General features: G+C 44.5%; 1 protein-coding gene across 4 annotated transcripts in view; it reads left to right on the forward strand.

Moving 5' to 3' along the window:
- LOC147627471 (NF-kappa-B inhibitor-like protein) overlaps positions 1–8977 on the forward strand; it is a 64820-nt gene extending 55843 nt beyond the window's left edge. Inside the window, exons 5-7 of one of the 4 annotated variants that reach the window (XM_086814372.1) lie at positions 6919–6999; positions 7333–7367; positions 7994–8977. In XM_086814372.1, coding sequence (XP_086670498.1) covers positions 6919–6999; positions 7333–7367; positions 7994–8054 — 177 coding nt within the window. In that variant the 3' untranslated portion in view covers positions 8055–8977. The other 3 variants (XM_086814371.1, XM_086814373.1, XM_086814374.1) reach the window with 3 other exon arrangements.
- The last annotated feature ends 11816 nt before the right edge of the window (positions 8978–20793 follow it).

Here is a 20793-nt window from a genome sequence, read left to right on the forward strand (position 1 = left end):
TTTCTTTGATCGAGGTCCTTGTTCTTGATGGTACATCCTCATGGCCTGTCACATGTGTTAGATATAATAAATGCATACTTACCTTTTGCAAAAACTAGACACGAGAGCTGGTTAACAAACAAGTATGCATTATTCGCGTCTACTAGGTATTCGAGGTAGTTTGGAGCCCCAATGGACTATCACATGCCATAAATCCAAGCATTGTCCACACATCAAAAACATCACATAAAGTCAAAGAAATTCAAACATACATCAGTATGCAGTGCACAAGTAATGATTCTCCTATTCATGGATCGTCGTGTCTGGTTTTATCAAAACCGTGCTAAGCCATCTGGTTCCCGAGGGAAACCGCTCAGACTCTCACTCAAGGCCATCTAGTTACTAGGGTTGCCTGAGAATTCTTGCATAGTCATTTGGGCCATCTGGTCGCATTGACTGCTTGACTATGAAATCCAATACAGTTATTTGGGCCATCTGGTCGAAATGACTGTCCGACTGCGATGTCCAATACAGTCATCTAGGCCATCTGGTTGCAATGACCGCCCGACTGCGATATCCAATACAGTCATCTAGGCCATATGGTCGTAATGACCGTTCGACTGTGATGTACTTCGCAGTCGAGCGGTCATTGCAACCAGATGGCCCAAATGATTGTATTGGATTTTGCAATCGGGCAATCATTGCGACCTGATGGCCCAAATGATTGTATCGGCCAATACAGTCAAGCCAGAGCTCCGGTGAAGCTAGATTGTCGGTGAAAGGCCCGGTATCCCTTTAGGGGCTTCGTTCGGGTGGGGAATCTTTGCTTTTACGAACATTTCCCTTTCTTTGATAAGCACTGGGCCATCTAGTCACAATGACCGCTCGACTGCGAAATCCAATACAGTCATCTGGGCCATCTAATCTCAATGACCGCCCGACTGCGAAGTCCAATATATCTTGCATTGTTGCTGTCCAATGGGTCATCTGGCATCGTTGCCTCCCATATACAAATGTCGTTCTGGCATCGTTGCCGTCCAATGGGTCGTTTGGCATCGTTGCTTCCCATATACAAATCTCGCTCCTTGGTTATCGGGCATCGTTGCCACCCAAACTAGATCATGTCCAAATAATCATTATATAAGCATAATAATGATCAATTCCAGTCCAATATATATACAATGAAGAGGGCTAGAGGCACAATCCCTCCCTCTTGAATCTGTCTTGATCGCAAGATGTCCATATCTGCACTTCAAATACATTTAGACGAACCATTTCCTCATAAGCTCGTAGTATATCTCGATAGTCCTTGAAGTACTTCTTTGGCATCCATTTCGCATCCAATAACGAATAATTCTCAAATTCTAAGAGGAACTTTCTGACCACTGTCTTTCCTCTTTTTCTCATGGAATGAAACTCAATCTGTTTTGGCTCTTCCATCCTTGGTGGATCCTTCGATACAAGTTCCTTTGAGGGTAGCTTTGTACATGGTGTCCATAAATTGTCATGGAAGGCATTATATATCCTCCAATGATCTGAAAGGTCCAACCGATGATACACATGGTTGATCTTCTTGGTATCTTGAAGAGTCCATATACCATCATTCCCTGACTTTGGCAATCCAGATATAAAATCCATAGCAATACTCTCCCATAGAACGTTCAATGGGTGCAATAATCTTGTTGGTGTTTATCGATCAAACTTGACCTTTTGACAAACCAAACGTTCTCGAACATATAACTCAATGTTCTTTTTCATACAAGGCCAATAAAAGTAGCTTTCCAAAGCTTAAGTTGTAGTCAGAATGCTTCTTTGCTCTACATAAGGTGGAGCTGCTTTTCTTTGTTCACTTTTGGGCTCAAATCCTTTGTCTTGCATAAACGGGTTCGCATCATAAGGAAACCCTTTTTGATGACATAAGAAGTCACCAAATCTTCCTTGTGCAATCTGTTCCAAAACATCTTTGAAATCCTCTTTGGTAGCATAAGGATCCTTCATCAAAGTGAAATCCATATGGTAACCCATAGAAAATGCATGGCTTAGTGGTCTCTGAGATAATGCATCTGCTACCTTGTTGTATTTGACGTTCATAGGCCACAACATGGCCTTTTTGGTTCAAGGCTGCTCTTATGCAAGCTCATCATGTTCAACCACAAAAAGGTCTAGAATATCCAGCACTGGTCTTTTCCTAGCATAAAATTTCAATGCTTCAAAAGATTCTGTTTCAACTTTTGTCCATAAAGATTCCATGGCTTTCTTTGTCAAAACTTGCAATGGTCTAGCATCCATTGCAAACCTCTTGACGATATTCCTGGCATGATGTCAATCTGACAATCCTTCCAAAATGATGGCTCTAAATCCTTCCGAAATGGTAGCCCCTTTGGCACGAAGATAGGCTTTGGCAGCTTCAACTCCTTCGGCTCGGTGGCTCTTTCCCTGATGAATTCTTCAAACATTTGAGCCCTTCTTTGGTCTTGTTCTCTCTTGGTTCTCTTAGCAACGAATTCTTCGTCTCTGAGAAATTGCCTAAACTGTTGAAGGTCATGGTACTCTTTCGATGACCTTGATTCCCATCTTGAAGTCCTGGATCAGCCTCCTAGTTCTTTCCTTCATTAGGCCTTGGTATCCCTCCATTCTTGCCATGGTTCTGTCACCCCACGGAAGTTTCTTCAAGTGAAATCTTGTTCTGATACCATTGTAAGCCCAATGGGGCGTGCCGTGACAGGTTCAACCACGTGTCCAAATATATATATATATATATAGAGAGAGAGAGAGAGAGAGAGAGAGAGAGAGAGAGAGAGAGAGAGAGAGAGAGAGAGAGAGAGAGAGAGAGAGAGAGAGAGAGAGAGAGAAGGGAATAGGGATCTTGCACAATACACCACACTGAGTGGAGAACAGGCCTGGCCCCCTTTTAGGAATTTATTCAGGAACAATCCACGAGCACGCTGGCCAGGATCAATACAATCAATAAATACAAAATAAACAGATATGCCGATGTAGGATATCCAAGTCGATATCGATGTTGATGTTGATGTCTAGGCACGAGATCTCTGATGCCGAGCACAGCACGGGGATGACCCACAAGTATCTCTCTCTGGGCTAGTACCAGATCTAATCTCCAAATCCAATGAATCCAAGTCCAATGAATCCAAATCCAAGTTCATGTCCAAATCCAAGTTCATATCCAAGTTCTAGTTCCAATCCAAGTCCAAGTTCCAATCCAAGTTCTAAGTTCAAGTTCCAAGTTCGAGTTTCAAGTTCAAGTTCGTGTACAAGTACATAGGTAACATGCACTGAGGACAAAGGCTTTTGTGTTCAATAGCAGAGCTTGTTGCCCAAATCGAAGGAGGAGGGAAACCTCAAGAAGTCCACATAGAAAGATGTCGTTGATGTCTCTGTGTAGAAGATGGTGGCTAGAGGAGGTACTAGTGCTGGCAGGTGTCGGAAGCAACAACGGCATACAGAGGCGGCGGTCGTAGCCGGGCTGAGCGGCGGCGGGTGAACAGTGCAGGAGGAAGATGATGAAGTTCTTCCACAAAGTTACTCTTGCTCTCCACAAGGTGAATCTTCCAAGATGGCTCTCCACTGCTATTGGGGCTTTGGGGAAGATTGTATGTGCTTGGGCTTACCTCCGTTCAACATCAGTTCCTGATTCTGAGCAAGGTTTAGTGCCCGTGCATAAGTTTGCGGCTCAAAATTCTTCACTGGGTACCTAATGGTAGTGTCTAAACCTCGAATGAACTGCTTGAGCTTATTTCCTTCCGATATGCCCAACTGTTGGGCCATTGTAATGACCTTGTTGGAATAGGTTGAAACAGGGGAACCACCCTAAGTGAGTTTGTAAAACTCATCCTCAAGATTGGTCATGTAAGAAAACGGACTTTTAGGTCAGCCACGAAGGTATTCCAATAAAAACGGAATTGGCCTGTGATAGGGTCTGTGTGAAGTTGTGACCAATGTTGCCACCAAGTAACAACGTTCCCAGTGAGTTGGGGTGCTGCTACATGGACTTTGTCTTGTGGATCTGTAATTTTAGCTAAAGGAAAATGTGCTTCAAATTGATGAATAAATTAAGTAACAGCAGCATGATTACATTTACCATCATACTTCTAAAATTAGGTTCGTATGATGGTTGTGATAGGGGCGGTGGAGGACGAGGAATCGGAGCCTGCTGAGGGAGGGCTGCCAGAATCTGTGCCATCGTTTGCTTATGCTGGATTTGCATAGCCTCCTAGTCGAGTCTTTGCTGGAACTCTCGTTCGGCTTTCTCTCTGCGGCGCTGGTCTTCCTCATATTTGCCTGTGGCTTCCTTATCCCTTTGTTCCTCTGCACGTTTTAGTTCTTTCTCTTCTTCTGCTTTTCTTTTTGCTTCTTCATCTTTTCTTCTTTGTTCTTCACGTCGATCTTTGTCTTTTCTTCTTTGTTCTTTCATATGGAGAAGGACTTGTGCCAAATCTGAGATGCCTTCTTTGGGCTTCTCTTTTTCGGTGGCAAGCTGCATCTTCAGAGAATTTATTTGCTCCATCATTCTTCTCAGGAGCTCTTATGTGCTTGGCAGAAGCATCTTTTCTGTTTGGAAGCTTTGTGCCTCCATCTCTTCTTGTTGGCTTTCTTCTTGATGTGATGTCTCTCCCGACATGGTGGAGGCCTAGGTGTTTTTTACGGACCGCAATTTTACAATCCACCTGATGCTCTCACTTCTCTAGGTAGCCGAGTTGGGTTACCAGCCTAATGCTCTGATACCAATGTTACATGCACTGAGCTTGACCGTGATAACGCACAATAGGACCTTCTTTATATCCTTATGTGGTGAGAATATTTAGCATCCAATTTAGAGAGTAGAGAGAGAAGAGAATGAGAATGAGAATGTAGAAGACGACATAGTATTGGGTCCCAAATACCCACTGAAAGCCCCCCCTTGGTGGAATCTCTCATGCTCCACTATCCTCTGAGGGCAATAACAAGTGGTTGCAAACAGTCTTTCTCATTGCTTGCACGAGGAACCGACTAAACGATATCCTCCCAGCTGTAGTGGAGGATGGCTGTTCAACACCCAAATCAGCCGCCTCGTAAGGTGTCTGAGCCAAACACACTCAACTGTAGTTGTAAAAGCTGCCCTATTGAAAGGAGTAGGGATAAAGATTACTTTTTGTAATTTTTGCAAGCTCGGTATAATGTACTTTGATGCCGGTACCACCGATGAGTAGCTTGAAGACTCCGTACGCACCCCTATGCTCGGTTGAGCACTGTTTGGGGACAGGTGAAAATTTGCAACAAAGGTGTTTTGGAGGTCCAAACTAACTCCGATTTTGACGATTTTGGCTTGGGAGAGACAAGGAACACAATGGCGAAAAAAAAAGAGCTGCAATGGTGCTGTTGGTTGAGCTGAGCAGCGGCGGGCGGCAATGGGCTGAGCCACCACAAATTGACTCGCACTAGGCGGAAATACCCAAATCAAAAAATTGAAAAGGGGGATGATTAATTGGACCGTCGACCAGTTTGTGTGTACGTGGCTTCCTGGAGTCGGCTATGGAAGATGGCCAGGTTGACTTGTAGAGTGGTGGCATGTTGACTTGTAGAGTGGTGGCATTTTTCCTACTTCTCCTAGCTCCAATGGAGCTTTGCCTCCTTCCAAATGAAGGCCTATAAGGCCTTTAGGCACCCCAAGGGGTCTTTTGAAGAGGTTAAGGTGGGGAGAGGAGGTGGGCCTCGGTGAAGATCCATGTTTGGCTTGGGAGCCAATGACCGCCAAGAAGGGGGGCACATGATGAGATGGGGGTGACTTCCACGGCTCTCCAACTAGGAGGTGGCTGCGGTCCATTGGAAGGCCATGTCTTTCAAACCAGCTAACCACCTGTGAATAGCAAGGCCTGCTCTGCCCCACTCGGGTAAGCTGCATGAAGGACTCAACTAGTGTATATACATGCTGTATGTAAGTGATGGTCTGAAAGGGTGCATCTATGACAAGAGGGGATGCTCCAAACTTAACTAAGATGGCATTGATGGCTTATTTGGGTCATACGTGAGAGCATCATCACCTCCAGGCTCTGTGTACTTCACCAATCATCTGCTCCAAGATCTGGTCCCTAAAAAAAGGGGCACCGTACATCGCTGCGGGACGAACAACAAACAATTGGTGCGAGGCTCCTGGAAGTGGGCTTGGAAGGCCTGTGAAGACCACTCCGAGGTAGACATAAGATTAGACTATTCTCCTCTAGAGAGAAAGGACCAGCCAGTCTGCACTTGGTCGGACGTGTTAGATACCATGACATTGGTTTTGCAGAGGTTGACCATGAGGTCTCTCTCGTCTGAAAATCTTTGCAATGCATCGAGATGTCTGTGTAACCCCTCTGAATTGAGCCTGTCTGGCTGATAGCACGCTGCCCCTGTGACTCTGCCAATTGGTCAATCTCGGCCTCCAAAACAGATGCTTAGCTCTTGGCCATTGTATCACCAATCATGAGAGAAAGAAAGAAAGAAAGAAAGTTATATTAACGTCTTCAGAAGACCCAAAGGGTCTATGAGACCAAAATGATGTGTACATAGGTCTATGAGAAAGAAAGAAAGAAAGATATATTAAGCGTCTACTAAAGACCCAATGGGCCTATGAGACCAAAGTGGTACAATAATGTCCATGGCATATCTCATCATGGAATGGAAAATAAAACAGAATGAAAACATAAATATAGCTATCTCACTGGGGTGATACAAAACTGTCCATGGAAACTTGTCATGGAATACTAAGAACATAAAAACATGGGAGCAACATCAGCTCTGATTAGATGGTATACCACTCTCCAAAATGTCAAGCATGGGGTTGACGAGTATGGCCGAGAGGTCTCCCTCAGCTATGTCACGTGGAGAGAGAGAGAGAGAGAGAGAGAGAGAGAGAGAGAGAGAGAGAGAGATTACTCAGCTTGCATGTCTTCTTTGTTGTAGTTAAAGCGAGAACTTTCCTTATTGACAGCAGCAATTGCAGCATTTTGTAGCATCTATTGTGGTCTTGTCATTTCCTTTGAGGTGAGTGGTTTGTTTTCACTTCTAAAGGCATGCCATATTTTTTTGTGACATAAGTGCAGTCAGATTTCAGGTCAAAAGCATTGTAGACGAAGATTTTAAGGATTCAGATTTTCTGAAGAGGTTAACACAAGGTCAATGGCACCTTTTTGGAGACCTTTAGTAGGATAAAGCCACATGTTTATACAATCTATTGAACACAATCACCTTTGTTTGAGGTAGTGGTCGGTCGCATGCCTATGATGTAGGTATTTCTTATGTTGATGAATACAAGTAGAAAAAGAAAACACTGTGGTTTCCTTCAAACTTTTCTAACACCTGCTGTTCTCTTTCCAGGCTTCTTTGAGTTATGGCATTGGGGCTTTGGGAAGGTAATGTGATTCATGAGTCTTAAGGAACATAATCCTGCACTTTTGATATGAGTTTAATATTTTGGTCTATATTGTAATGATGCTTTTTTAAGTCTGTGATAGGGGATGGTCATGGTGTTCAGTTAAGCTCCATAGGCGATGCACATTTCATCTGTGCTAACCAACAAGTGAACTTAGCATTACTATAACCATCCTCATAACAGTGGTGACACTTATACATGATAGTTTGCTAGGTGATGAAGCTATCCGACAAACAAGGGTCCTTCGATTTAGTGCTGGTTTACACTGATAAACTGTCTTCAAATGACTTGGAATCGGTTCTTGATGTTGGAATAATTTTCAACAAATAACTGAGGGAACCAACTTCTCTCTTCTCTTTCAGGGAATCAACTTCTCTCTTCTCTTTCCATTCCAGTAGTGCATAGATATGCCCACACTTTGTGCTCGCTAGTCACACATTCAACAAGATTATCTCAAATGGGTGGCCTTCAACTACAAATATCTCTTTACAAGAAGATTAGTGATGTGGATGATACAGATTCTACTTTCCACCAAAAATTTCATGATTTGAAGTTCATGTGACCAGTTATACTACACACACCCAAATCACTCAATTGGTTTTGCAGATCACACATGGCAGAAGTGGCCCATCTGTACGTTCCATCGCTGTGCCTTATCAAGGATTAGAGGCAGTGGATCAGCATGCATGAGTATTATAGCCCATCAGTCAATGATATGTTCTAGACTAGGCGAATAGGCCAGATTTGAAATGAGCATAGCTCCACCAATTGGGTCCCTTGTGCTAGACATGACTAAATGGTTCATAGTTCTCTCTGTGGTTGAAAGTTCTTGGCGTGTGCACTTGACGGTCACCAAGAAACATAGAGGCCCTTAGCTTGATATTTGGCGAGTCACTACCATGTCTTAGGATTTCTTGAGTTGACTAGTGTAGTTCAATATGCGTATATTCCAGATCTATTGGTTAAAAACGAACCAGATATAAAGGTGAAATATGAAAGTCAGTGATTTTCTGCACAAAAGCACTTAATCATTAACAACGAAAGCATTTCCTTTGTTTTTACAAGAGAGAGTTGCATTCTGCATGGAAGCCCTCAATCCGTATTGAACTTTTGGTATGGTAAGGAACGTTTGAATGCGAAGTCGTTTCTAAAGGATTTCAAGACCCAGTTTGTGCTGGATCTGATGGTGCAGACTGGATGCTTCCATACAGCATGCCACTTCCTTCATGCGCACTCGTTCTAATATAGCTTATTAGATATTTTACTCATTTATTTGGAAAATGGAAATGTTTTGGGCCAAGTTGGTTGACAGATTGTTGTATGGCCATTTAGTTATGAGATTATAGCCCTAATCCTCTATGTGCACATTTCACCCAATGGCTGGCATGATGCAATTGTGCAATGAAAATTCAGAAGAGAAATTACGCTCAAAGATAGAAGACAGCCATGCCTTTTTAAACAAGAGTGCTGTATGCTCTACATGTGCAACCACTCTTCTTGTAGTGCTTTTGACTGACTTTGTTCGGTGTATCAAATTTCAATGCAGAGAGATCCTTGGAAAGATTGATGCACTATAAGAAAATGGCTTATATTTACAGGATAACTATGCTTCCCTAAAGGGAGGGGGGGGGGGGGGGGGCGGGGACCCATGTTGATGCATAGCTTGTTTGTGCAAGTCATTTACTTATTCGAATTTCTTTTTTTGAATTGCACTTGTAAGCTTTAATACTTTCAATCTCTGTTCAAACTTCAAGTAGATACCATATTCTAATGATGCCAAGTTGTCACAACCTCAATGCTAGGGTCACTGTTAAGGCCACCATTGAACCCACAAGGTTTACAAAACGGGTGAGGGGAATGCCTACAAAATCTTGATAATGCACTTTATTAATAACAAAATAATGCAAGTATGACATGCAAAGTTAGTGCGCGGTGGATGCATACGTGTGCTTTGTGTGCAGACAATGAAGTACAGGTGGTTCTCCCGGTTTGGGTATTCTTTTATAACCCAAAATTTGGATACAATGCTTTTGAGATGCACAATTTTCTTGTCTTCAGATCTGATGTGCAACAATCAAACAATACCAATTATTGGGAATTGGTTTGCTTTCGATATAGGCGATGTCTGTTTCTGTGTCGTTTCCCAGTGAACACGGATTACTTTTCACAATCATGAGCCTAGGATACATCATACTATCATAGTAACAGGAAATGGCCATTTCCTAGCCAAAGTTATGGAAACTCTGTTTCTCCGGGGGGCAGGGGGGAGGGATGGGGGCTTCATTTCCCTTTCCATCATGGTCTTGGGTCTTGGGAAAATAAATCCCAGCCATCAAATCAGCAAGCTTTTTTTTTGAAGAATGTACCACGGGATATTGACACATCAGCAGTGGGAATTTTACTCAAATGACAGCAAATGAGTTGATGACACATAAGCAGTGAAAATGTTAAAAAATAGAAGGCCAATAAAACTTTGACACATCAGCACATGGAATGTTAAAAGTTAGAGAGCTAATAAAAATTTGCCACATCAACAAGAAGAATTTAAAAAATTTGTTCCACTCCCCAAGATCACGATGGTTGGGAAAGGCCACGGGTTGGCCTTCCCCTAGAAAATTGGGTCACTGGCTAGCACCAGCTCCCCATTTTCCTCTAGGGAAAGGGCTCCCCATGGCCTTTCCCTACACCGTTTCCACATTTCCTGATCCCACCTGAGAATTTTCCCACGATTTTCCTCTTGTAAGTTTTGATTTTCCCCAATTTTCCTTGTTATCTCTATTAGATTATGATTAATCCTAAGAACTATTTCTTGCAACTTTTTTCATCATTTCTATTTACATCTACTATATAATGTTAAAGACATGCTGTTTCCTAGTTTCAAGCTGTTTCCATTGTGGAGACATCATTCGTTTCCGTTGCATGCAACTATGGGGTACATGTCTTCTTGTCGTCATTACCACAGAAATTGTCATGTGCCTCAGTCCTCACAATCAGGCTGCAACGATTGCTGCTGGTGCAGCCGTCGAACATACCTGTGCAGGTCTGTACAGATGGACTAGATCCATGGCCATACAACAACATCAGATCCAGGTTGTACAGTTGCACAAGAAGATGCCCCATACAACAGCGCTGTCCTCTAGCTGTACCACTGTGCAGGGACGATTCTGTGCAGCTGCCCTGGAGGCTGATCACTGATAGGGAGAGTTGAATGCTCATTGCTGATGGGGATCTTGTTTCTAGGCACGTGCAACAATTTGACATGGAACATGGAAAGAAAGTTGACCCGTTGCGTATGCTTATTTGATAATCTCATTTGTGTCAAAGAATAACATAGCTTAGATGATTAGCCTTGATGGTAAATCCAACCCCAAGCAAATAATGCTTCCAAATCTGGAGGATGTAAAAGACAACCATCCATTCGTTCTCATAGATGCTTGTGGTAAACTTAATAGTTTGTAAAATGTGGCTCTCATAGGCATCCTTCATTCAAGTCAACTATTATCTTATTAAAGGCAGTCCATTGCAAAGTAGCCTCATTTTTTGTCGTATCATGCACAACGGAGAAGCCAAGTGAGCAAAGTACCAAATGTATCTTTGGAAACAATATCTTTGGAAACAATATCTTTGGAAACAAGAGAGTTGCCTCAATAATCTTTTGATTTCATGCACCATACAAGGCTCAAGTCAATTTCTTATGACTTGGAGGTTTGTGGGATCCATCTGAATGCCATCCTTTGATGCTACTTGTGTCACCATTTGGCCACCCAAGCGGTCTTCTCCTATTTTGTGCTAAGGTATGGGAGGCCAAGGAGCTTCGTGTTGCCCGTACCAAGTCCAGGACTCTCGTCACCTAGGGGAGGCCAGGCCTCATGTCACCCGTAGTGTGGCCAAGACGTGGAACCCACTGTCAGCGATCCTAGTTTAGACTTCCCATTGAGTTAGTTTCGTGCTCGGGAAGACTTGCTATCTACAAGTTCCAGGAATGGGAGATATATCCATTGCATAATGCAGGTGCATGCATCTCCTCTTGCTTGAAACTGATTTCACGTGACTTGTTTTTGTATGACTGCTTGCTATGACATGTCCAGTTCACGGGTAGGGGATGCCCACCCGTGAACCGTGCAAATGATCTGTCTTCTGACTGAGTTTGTGGCTATGAACAGGTGGTAAGTATTGTTTCTAACCTTATTTATATTTGCAAAAGTTTTATAACCTTAGGAGTTCACACTCACTTTAAATACCGGGCCGTCTGTTGGCCAGTGCCTGGGGCCGAGTTCCATAACTATTGTCCAGCCAGCTTGGTGGGCACCCTCACCTCTTTTCTCATCCACGTGAGGTCATTTAATGGCTTGGGTAGTTCCCACCCTATACTTGGGGGAACTGCCATGTGGTAGGAGGGGATTGGACCCCTTCCACCTCCTATACACGAACTTTACTCCACGATTGAGGAGGAGAAGATGAGGCATGCCCGCCGCCTCAACATTCGAGTCACAGGTATAGCCGAGACACCCAACTCCACTCCCGAGAAAGATGCATGAAGCTAGGCTATAGGGAAGAGGACCCTCTCCCCTTCACCAAAGCATGGAGAGCCGAGAAAGACTCAACACGCAAGCGAGCCCTCATCCTACAGTTTGCAGGAGAGACGGGGAGGGTCACCTTCATGAGGAAGAGGGTCATACTACGAGGCTTAGAGGGAGCTTCTATTTTTTTGGATGTGATGATCTCACGAGGATGCAGCTAGAGCATAGGAGAGCTTCATGCCACGAGTCTTACACGCGAGGAGAGAAGGCAAGAAGGCCTTCTATCGAGATGGTCGGGTCATCATTGATGGCCGGCCCATGGATTAGCGGTTTGGGGCCTATGGGACACAAACCAGGCCACTGACAGAGATACACATGGCAGTATGGAACTGTAATGGTTCACTATGGGTGCAGCCTGGACGACTGGAGCATGTTATGGTGGGGAGAGACATCATACTTCTGACAGAGACACATCAGAGCCCAGAGAGAGGGCTACCTCGAGTAGAGGGATTCCAGTGGGAGTCAGCATACAGGAGGGCCACACGCCAGCGTACCTCGAGAGGGTCGGGGGGAGTAGCTGTTCTATTCAGACGGGAGCTACGGGGGAGACTGAGAGTGGTAGCACAAGATCTAGAGGCCAGATACATGTGAATCAGCTTACAGCTCTGACAGGACAGGGTTATATACATAGCCCTATGTTACTTTCCTCCATCAAGATCCTCCTATGTCATTATAGAGGACATGCCACAGGAGGAGGAGACAAGAGCCTCGCCATATACTTGTCTGTCAGAGGAGATTATGAATTATTCTACACTAGGGGAAGTATTTCTTACGGGTGATTTCAATGCCCACACATAGAGCAGACAGTGTGAGGTGTATGACTATGATGACATGGAGATCCCACCCTGTGGATCCAGAGGAGATAGGGGCTAGTCGGGCATCAGAGGACAGTGGACCAGACAGAGGACATTATGGGGACCACTTACTAGAGTTGGGAGCCGGGCATCGTCTCGTTATTTATAACGGGATGCTACAGTGGCCGGGATCAGGAGGGCTGACATGCTTCCCACATGGGGGTCATATACAGACCGGAGGCACGGTGGTGGACTACATTATGGGGTCTTTGGAGGCATCACAGCTTGTCACCTCATTCTCCATCCCACCTCGTCCTATTGGGGCAGATCATACATACTTGGCATTTTCACTAGCCGGATCACCAGCATCACCAGCCCCCCACATATCGACGCCACACACTACCATCTACTTCACACATGACATGGCAGACATATACACTGGCAGAGTAGAGGATGGGCTCCTACTCATGGATCCCCTGGCACCTATGGATACCATTACAGCCCATCTGGCATCACTCCTACACACGGCTACATTACAGAGCTTCCCACATCGTGTCCACTCAGGAGAGCCTGCGAGATCTGGGACTATGCCCCAGAACAGATGGTATGATGACGAGTGCAGAGCCCTATTCTTTGTTCATTCCTCACATGATGAGGAGTGGGCTTTCTGATTACTTCACCTTTCTTGTCTACCACTTTGACCACCGATGATGTAGGTCAAGGGGTTCTAGTGTCTTACTCATTATGCTTTTTGACCTCTCTCTTGTCCCTACCCAAGAGGCAGAGATTGCCCTTGAGGAGGGGATGTCTTCAAGGTCCATCTGTTTGTCTACAGTCAGGTCTACAGTCAGTCTTCTATCTATCTAGTCTTGTATGTCTGTCTATTTGTCTATCAATCTGACTGTGTCTTGTTTTAGATCCACTCTTGTCCCTACCCTTGTGGACCCATATGAGGATATCACTTGAGGAGGGGTGTCTCAGGATCTTTTGTCTCTCATGTCTTGTCTCTCAGTCTATCAGTCTTTATGTCTGTCTTCTAGTCTTGTCCATCTTGTCTTCTAGCTTGTCTCTCAATCCTTGTCTAGTCTCTTTGTCTTGGTCTTATCTTTTGTCATGTCATAGTCTTGTCCTTTTGTCTTCCTCCTAGTGTCCACTTAAGGAGGGTGTTGGAAATAAGTGCACACTAGGTGTACTATTTCTCTAGTCTAGTTTCAGTTGAGTCTTTGTGTCTTGAGTCTAGTGCCATGTGGTACCTTTACATTTATCCCATAAGTGAGTCTACTCAATCTTGTACTTCTCACCTATAAATTGTAGGTGTCACATCAATAATCAATCAATCTTGTGTCTTGTCTACACTCATCTCAAGGTAACTCTTTGTAGTTCATTTGTGTTCTTGTTTCATTTCTAGTTTGCTCTTGCTTTCATATTTTCTACAAAGACAGGGCAGGAGTCAGCTCACATTCACTCTCGCAGGACGCCAGGTGGAGGTGGTGACATCATACGTCTACTTAGGGGTTACCTTCTCTGCAGCAGCCACGTGCTTCACCATGGGTTCAGCAGCCAGAGCCAGATTGACACGGGGATATGCAGCATTGGCTAGGCTAGAGAGACAGTGCCACCAGGCGCATTTTCAGGAGCCTCGGACGAAGGGGTGGCTATTTGACACATTAGTCACACCGACACTGATGTATGGACAAGCGGTATGGGCGCCAGGACTTGCTACCCATTGGTGGACACAGATAGAGAGACCACATGTCCTCATGATGGCACGCATGATACGCAGCAAAAAGTCAGTACCTCATGACATTATCCGAGCAGAGTTTGCTGCGCCTCCTATGATGGTAGAGGCCATATTCCAGACTATATGCCTGCTAGACAGATTTAGAGAGATGCCACAGGATAGAGATTGTTATACAGAGCTTTTGAGGCATCTAGACAGCTGGATGAGGTAGGAGACAGAGGATCATGGTATGCACAGGTCACGCATTGGTTCTCACAGCATGGCCTAGACATATTCCAGACTATAAGCCTGCTAGACAGATTCAGAGAGATGCCACAGGACAGATTGTCATACAGAGCTTTTGAGGCATCTAGACAGCTGGCTGAGGTAGGAGACAGAGGATCATGGTATGCACAGGTCACACATTGGTTCTCACAGCATGGCCTAGACATTGATCATCTACCACCATTCCAGTATGACAGGGATGCACCACATATCCGTCTCTCTCATAGTGAGAGGAACAGAGTATCGAGACAGGACCTATGGCAGCTCTATACACGAGAGACATGGATATCGCCTACACAGCCTCTTCCACCGAAGATGCTATACTACAGAGATCACTTCATGAGTATCACTGATGATGGATTTATAGAGAGGCCTAGATACATGGAGGGCTTTTTACCACACGGCTCCCGAGTAGCTATTGGTCAGCTTAGAGTCTCATCACATCGATTGGAGATCGAGACTGGAAGAGTAGCACGGATCCCCCGAGAGGAGAGGGCATGCAGATTGTGCAGAGAGGAGGTGGAGAGTGAGGAGCATTATGTATGCAGGTGCAGAGCATATATAGCCATGAGAGAGAGATATCCCATTTTATTCAGAGAGCCACATTCCCTACACCAGATCTTTGAGGCAGCAGACCAACCCATACTGGGGAGATTCATTGTAGACATACAACGTCACAAAGAGACATCATTACAGGCTCAGACAGCTCCAGAGGGGGGACGACAGACACAGATTACTACATTTTTTGAGAGATCAACCCCACTCCCAGCCCCTACACAGCCTATACCAGAGAGAGATGACAGAGATCAGAGCTCAGTTTCACAGAGAGGGTGCGGAGCGACTGGCTCGCTTCAGAGCAGACCCAGGCATGTTCTTGAGGGAGCTGTGGACACCCCCTTCATTGATGTATACCATTCTATACCCCCAGTATGGTACAGGATGGAGCTAGCTAGGTTGCATATCATGATTGTATACTCCATGCATATAGCTTTGCATTCTCCTAGTAGTAGAGCTCCATCACCTCCCCCACTCATTGTACTTATTGCACACCCAGATTCAGCTTTTTAGTTCAGTACTTTTTCATTTTGTTGGGATGACAGAGGATACCCCACACAGGTACACTAATTTGTCTCATAGGCCGAGTTCGGGCTTTTGGGAGACGTTAATAAAATCTTTCTTTCTTTCTCTCATGTTTATCACACATTTTGGGGGTTGGCGCATATCTCCCTTGCTCTATCTGAAAATCGATTAGCTTCAGTGTGGCCTACTGTACCTGCTATGTACTTGCTGTGGGCACCTACTATACCTCTTGTGTACTTGCTGTAGTTGCCTTCTGTACCTGTTGTGTACTTGTGGGCACCTCCTATACCTGCTGTGTACTTGTGGTACATGTTGTTTACTTGCCTTTTGTACCTATTGTACTTGTTGTGTACTTACTTACTGTACCTGTTGTGTACTTGCCTTCTGTACATACTGTACCTGTTGTGTACTTTACTGTTTTTCCTGTGCAAAAATGAAAAATGAACAGAAAACAGAAAATGCAAAAATTGCCTAACTGTACTTGCAAGTACAAGTTGAAATCCTAACTGTACTTGCAAGTACATGCTGAAACCCTAATTGACCTGCAAAAGTACGATCTGAAAATCCTACTGTACCTGCAAGTACATACTGAATACCATCATACATCTACAATACCAGATGTATTTGCTGTGAACTGGCACCTAGTGTACTTGTTTGAGTATCTATTATTGATACCGTGTACCAGTAGCTGTTTGTGTACTCGTACCAAGGAGGATTGAACCATAGTCTATGCGAGGGTGTGAGCCAGGCCCTAGTATGAGAGTGCTTGTTTGTGTGTGGTCCCGAAACGACAGTTTCGCATTCACTTCCCTCAAGGTGTATGAGACTAGAGGCCAAGTTTTGTAGACACATTCGACGAGTCCGGCATCGAACCATAGTCACAAGAAACGTTTGGAGGTTTTGCTTTGTTTCGAAAACTTTCGTCCCCCCAGCCTCGAGGTTTGGAAAAATCAATACCTTTATTAATTATAAATATTAAGAAGACATACAAAAGCCACCTAAAAACAGAGTATGATGATGAAAAAACCCTCGAGGTTTTGAGGTTTTTTAGAGGAAGGAGGAGAAGAGAAGTTGCAAGGTGATGTGGGAAAAAAGCAAAAAAGAAGAAGAAAGAAAACGAAACCTGAAATTTGGGCAAAACTGCCATACTGCAAAGTGTTTTGAGGGTTGAAACTGTTTCGAAGTTTCAAGGTTTTGAGGTTTCGAAAGTTAGAAATGGGTTTTTTTGTGACTATGCATTGAACAAACTACTCCGACTTCATACTCGCATTGCATTGGATTATCTGGCTAGCAAGGCCTTGGAACTTTGTACAGATTTAAATACTCCAAAAATATACTTCAATATTGAAGAAGGGGGGAGGGATTGTCCCGTACGCGGCCCTATTGATGGTGTACTATGCAATGCTTCTCTTTTGCAGATTATATTGTGCAACTGCTGTGTACTTGTGGTACATGTTGTTTACTTGCCTTTTGTACCTATTGTACTTGTTGTGTACTTACTAACTGTACCTGTTGTGTACTTGCCTTGTGTACCTACTGTACCTGTTGTGTACTTGCCTTCTGTACATACTGTACCTTTTGTGTACTTTACTGTTTTTCCTGTGCAAAAATGAAAAATGAACAGAAAACAGAAAATGCAAAAATTGTCTAACTGTACTTGCAAGTACAAGTTGAAATCCTAACCGTACTTGCAAGTACATGCTGAAACCCTAACTGACCTGCAAAAGTACGAGCTGAAAATCCTACTGTACCTGCAAGTACATACTGAATACCATCATACATCTACAATACCAGATGTATTTGCTGTGAACTGGCACCTAGTATACTTGTTTGAGTACCTACTATTGATACCGTGTACCAGTAGCTGTTTGTGTACTCGTGTATCAAGGAGGATTGAACCATAGTCTATGCGAGGGTGTGAGCCAGGCCCTAGTATGAGAGTGCTTGTTTGTGCATGGTCCCGAAACGACAGTTTCGCGTTCACTTCCCTCCAGGTGTATGAGACTAGTGGCCAAGTTTTGTAGACTCATTCGACGAGTCCGGCATCGAACCACAGTCACAAGAAACGTTTGGAGGTTTTGCTTTGTTTCGAAAGCTTTCGTCCCCCCAGCCTCGAGGTTTGGAAAAATCAATACCTTTATTAATTATAAATATTAAGAAGACATACAAAAGCCACCTAAAAACAGAGTATGATGATGAAAAAACCCTCGAGGTTTTGAGGTTTTTTAGAGGAAGGAGGAGAAGAGAAGTTGCAAGGTGATGTGGGAAAAAAGCAAAAAAGAAGAAGAAAGAAAACGAAACCTGAAATTTGGGCAAAACTGCCATACTGCAAAGTGTTTTGAGGGTTGAAACTGTTTCGAAGTTTCAAGGTTTTGAGGTTTCGAAAGTTAGAAATGGGTTTTTTTGTGACTATGCATTGAACAAACTACTCCGACTTCATACTCGCATTGCATTGGATTATCTGGCTAGCAAGGCCTTGGAACTTTGTACAGATTTAAATACTCCAAAAATATACTTCAGTATTGAAGAAGGGGGGGGGGATTGTCCCGTACGCGGCCCTATTGATGGTGTACTATGCAATGTTTCTCTTTTGCAGATTATATTGTGCAATGATGTATCATTCAGCTGTTGTTACGTGCAATGTGGCTTTTACATATTAAGTGTGAAACCGGCCTTCATAAATCTGACGGGTGGTGGAACAAACACTCGCACACAAAACACTTCATCACCAATGAGAACCTGGAAAAGGAAAACAAACAGGGGAGCTAGAATGCTCCTGCAAATAGTACAAGGATACCGATTGGCCCCAAAACGCAGTGACGCCCCTTGCGGTATTTCTTTACGTGATCAAATAAGAGTACAAAGTACAACTCGTCGAATCCTTTACCAATAGGATCCCTTATAGCTTTTCACCCAGGACTTTCCAAATAAGAACTCTCGTTACTACAGCAAAGCATTCCATAGAGAAGGCACACCTGTACGACACCTCCTTGCTTTAAAAGGTCTTCTCGATCTCAATCATGGATCCCACAACCCTTTCCCAAATAGCAGTAGGGCTGTACCAAACCATATGTCCTTCCTATAGTCACAACTTGCATGTAACCTGGAGAAAACTAGAACCTGTTCACATGAATCCAGAGACATGCTTTCCAAATAAGAACTCTCGTTACTACAGCAAAGCATTCCTTTTCACCTAGGACTTTCCAAATAAGAACTCTCGTTACTACAGCAAAGCATTCCATAGAGAAGGCACACCTGTACGACACCTCCCTGCTTGAAAAGGTCTTCTCCATCTCAAACATGGATCCAACAACCCTTTCCCAAATAGCAGTAGGGCTGTACCAAACCATATGTCCTTCCTATAGTCACAGCTTGCATGTAACCTCGAGAAAACTAGAACCTGTTCACATGAATCCAGAGACATGCTTTCCTCATGAAACCAAAGACCTGTATCTGATAAACCATAGACTTGTATCCCATAAACCATAGGCCTGTTTCCTTGATACCAAAGTCCTGTTTCTTCTCGAAAGACCAATGTCCTGTTTCCATGACAGATAAATCCATATATATGCACCATCCAATCACGATGCCATAAACCCATAGACCTGCTTCTATCATGCTGGTCTAAACCTGTCCAGTCTAGCTGTGGAGATGCCTCAGCGATGCGGTCTGCTCCATGATGCAAGAAAACCCGCCTGGCTGTCACATACAAGTAACCTGCTCCACGTCCACGAGTACCTGGCCAAATTCACTATTGTGTGCCCATCCTCTGCACCGCTTTCCCACACCTGGCATCCACCTGACTGTCCAACTGACTGTCCGACTGGCTGACGTTTGCCTGGCTGCCCACTTGTCTGGTTGATGGTTGCTGGCAGCCTGTTTGGTGTCCAGTTGCTGGCAGCAACCCATCTGGCGCCTAGAGCTACTCACAGCCTGCCTGACAGTGCCCAGCAGCAACCAGTGGCAGCAGTAGCAACATCTCCCTGTGGTGGCAGCAGCAGCGGCAACAGCATCAGCAGCAGTAGCGGCGGTGGCAGCTGTACCTGGCGGCGACAGCAGTAGCACCTGGCAGTAGCAGCACATGAGGCGACAATAGCAGCATATGGTAGCGGCGGCAGCAGCAGATGGTAGCGGCGGCAGCAGCAGCAACGCCCATGCACAGCAGCAGATGGCGGCGGCAGCAGCAGCACCTCATGCGGAGCAGCGCTCCAGGGGATGTGCCTGCGTACCATCCGGCCACCTTCCCACACGGCGATCACCACACGGCTACTTCCTCACGGCTCGCCATCCTTCGCCCTCCTTAAAGAAATGATGCGCTTTAAAAAAAAAAACGCCAAAAAGCAAAGCTTGGAATAAACGCATGCTTTTCAAAATATAGTAATAATATTTTTAGCAATCAAAGGTTTAAAAACCTTATAACTTATAAAATCCTTTTTGTCCCCTTTCACACTTGGGCTGGCCACACTTATAGGTTTCCTTTTCACATTCAAACTTGATGCTTGTTCACATGTGTCCATCCCGTGCCCGTGCCCGTGCCCGTGCCCGTGCCCACCTGCTTGTTGTCTAGAGGGAAAAACACAGGGTCGTAACAGAGTGTGACGGGTGTATTATTCACGAGACGGTGCGCAAGGACGTTCACACCTAGCTGGCATAGTTTCAACTTGTCCTAAATAAATGTATCCCCATCAAGAAGAATTTACTATGGCTTGGCATCAATATATAATCGATGCTTGCTCAAAAGCTCAAAGACAATGGGGAATTGCTTTTCCATGAGTGCTTGCATCTCTGTCAACTCGACCTTGTCCTTCTGAATTTGAATGTGGCATACAAGAGGGATTGCATTGCCATGAGTGCTTGCATCTATGCCAATATGCTTTCCTCCCTAACTTTCTATGATCAAAGTCAAAGTTGGGTTTAAGCCATGAAAATCAAGGCATACCCGGAATT

This window comes from Cibotium barometz, chromosome 20, assembly GCF_041138505.1.
Source record: "Cibotium barometz isolate CiBa-2024 chromosome 20, ASM4113850v1, whole genome shotgun sequence".
NCBI classification, from domain to species: domain Eukaryota; kingdom Viridiplantae; phylum Streptophyta; class Polypodiopsida; order Cyatheales; family Cibotiaceae; genus Cibotium; species Cibotium barometz.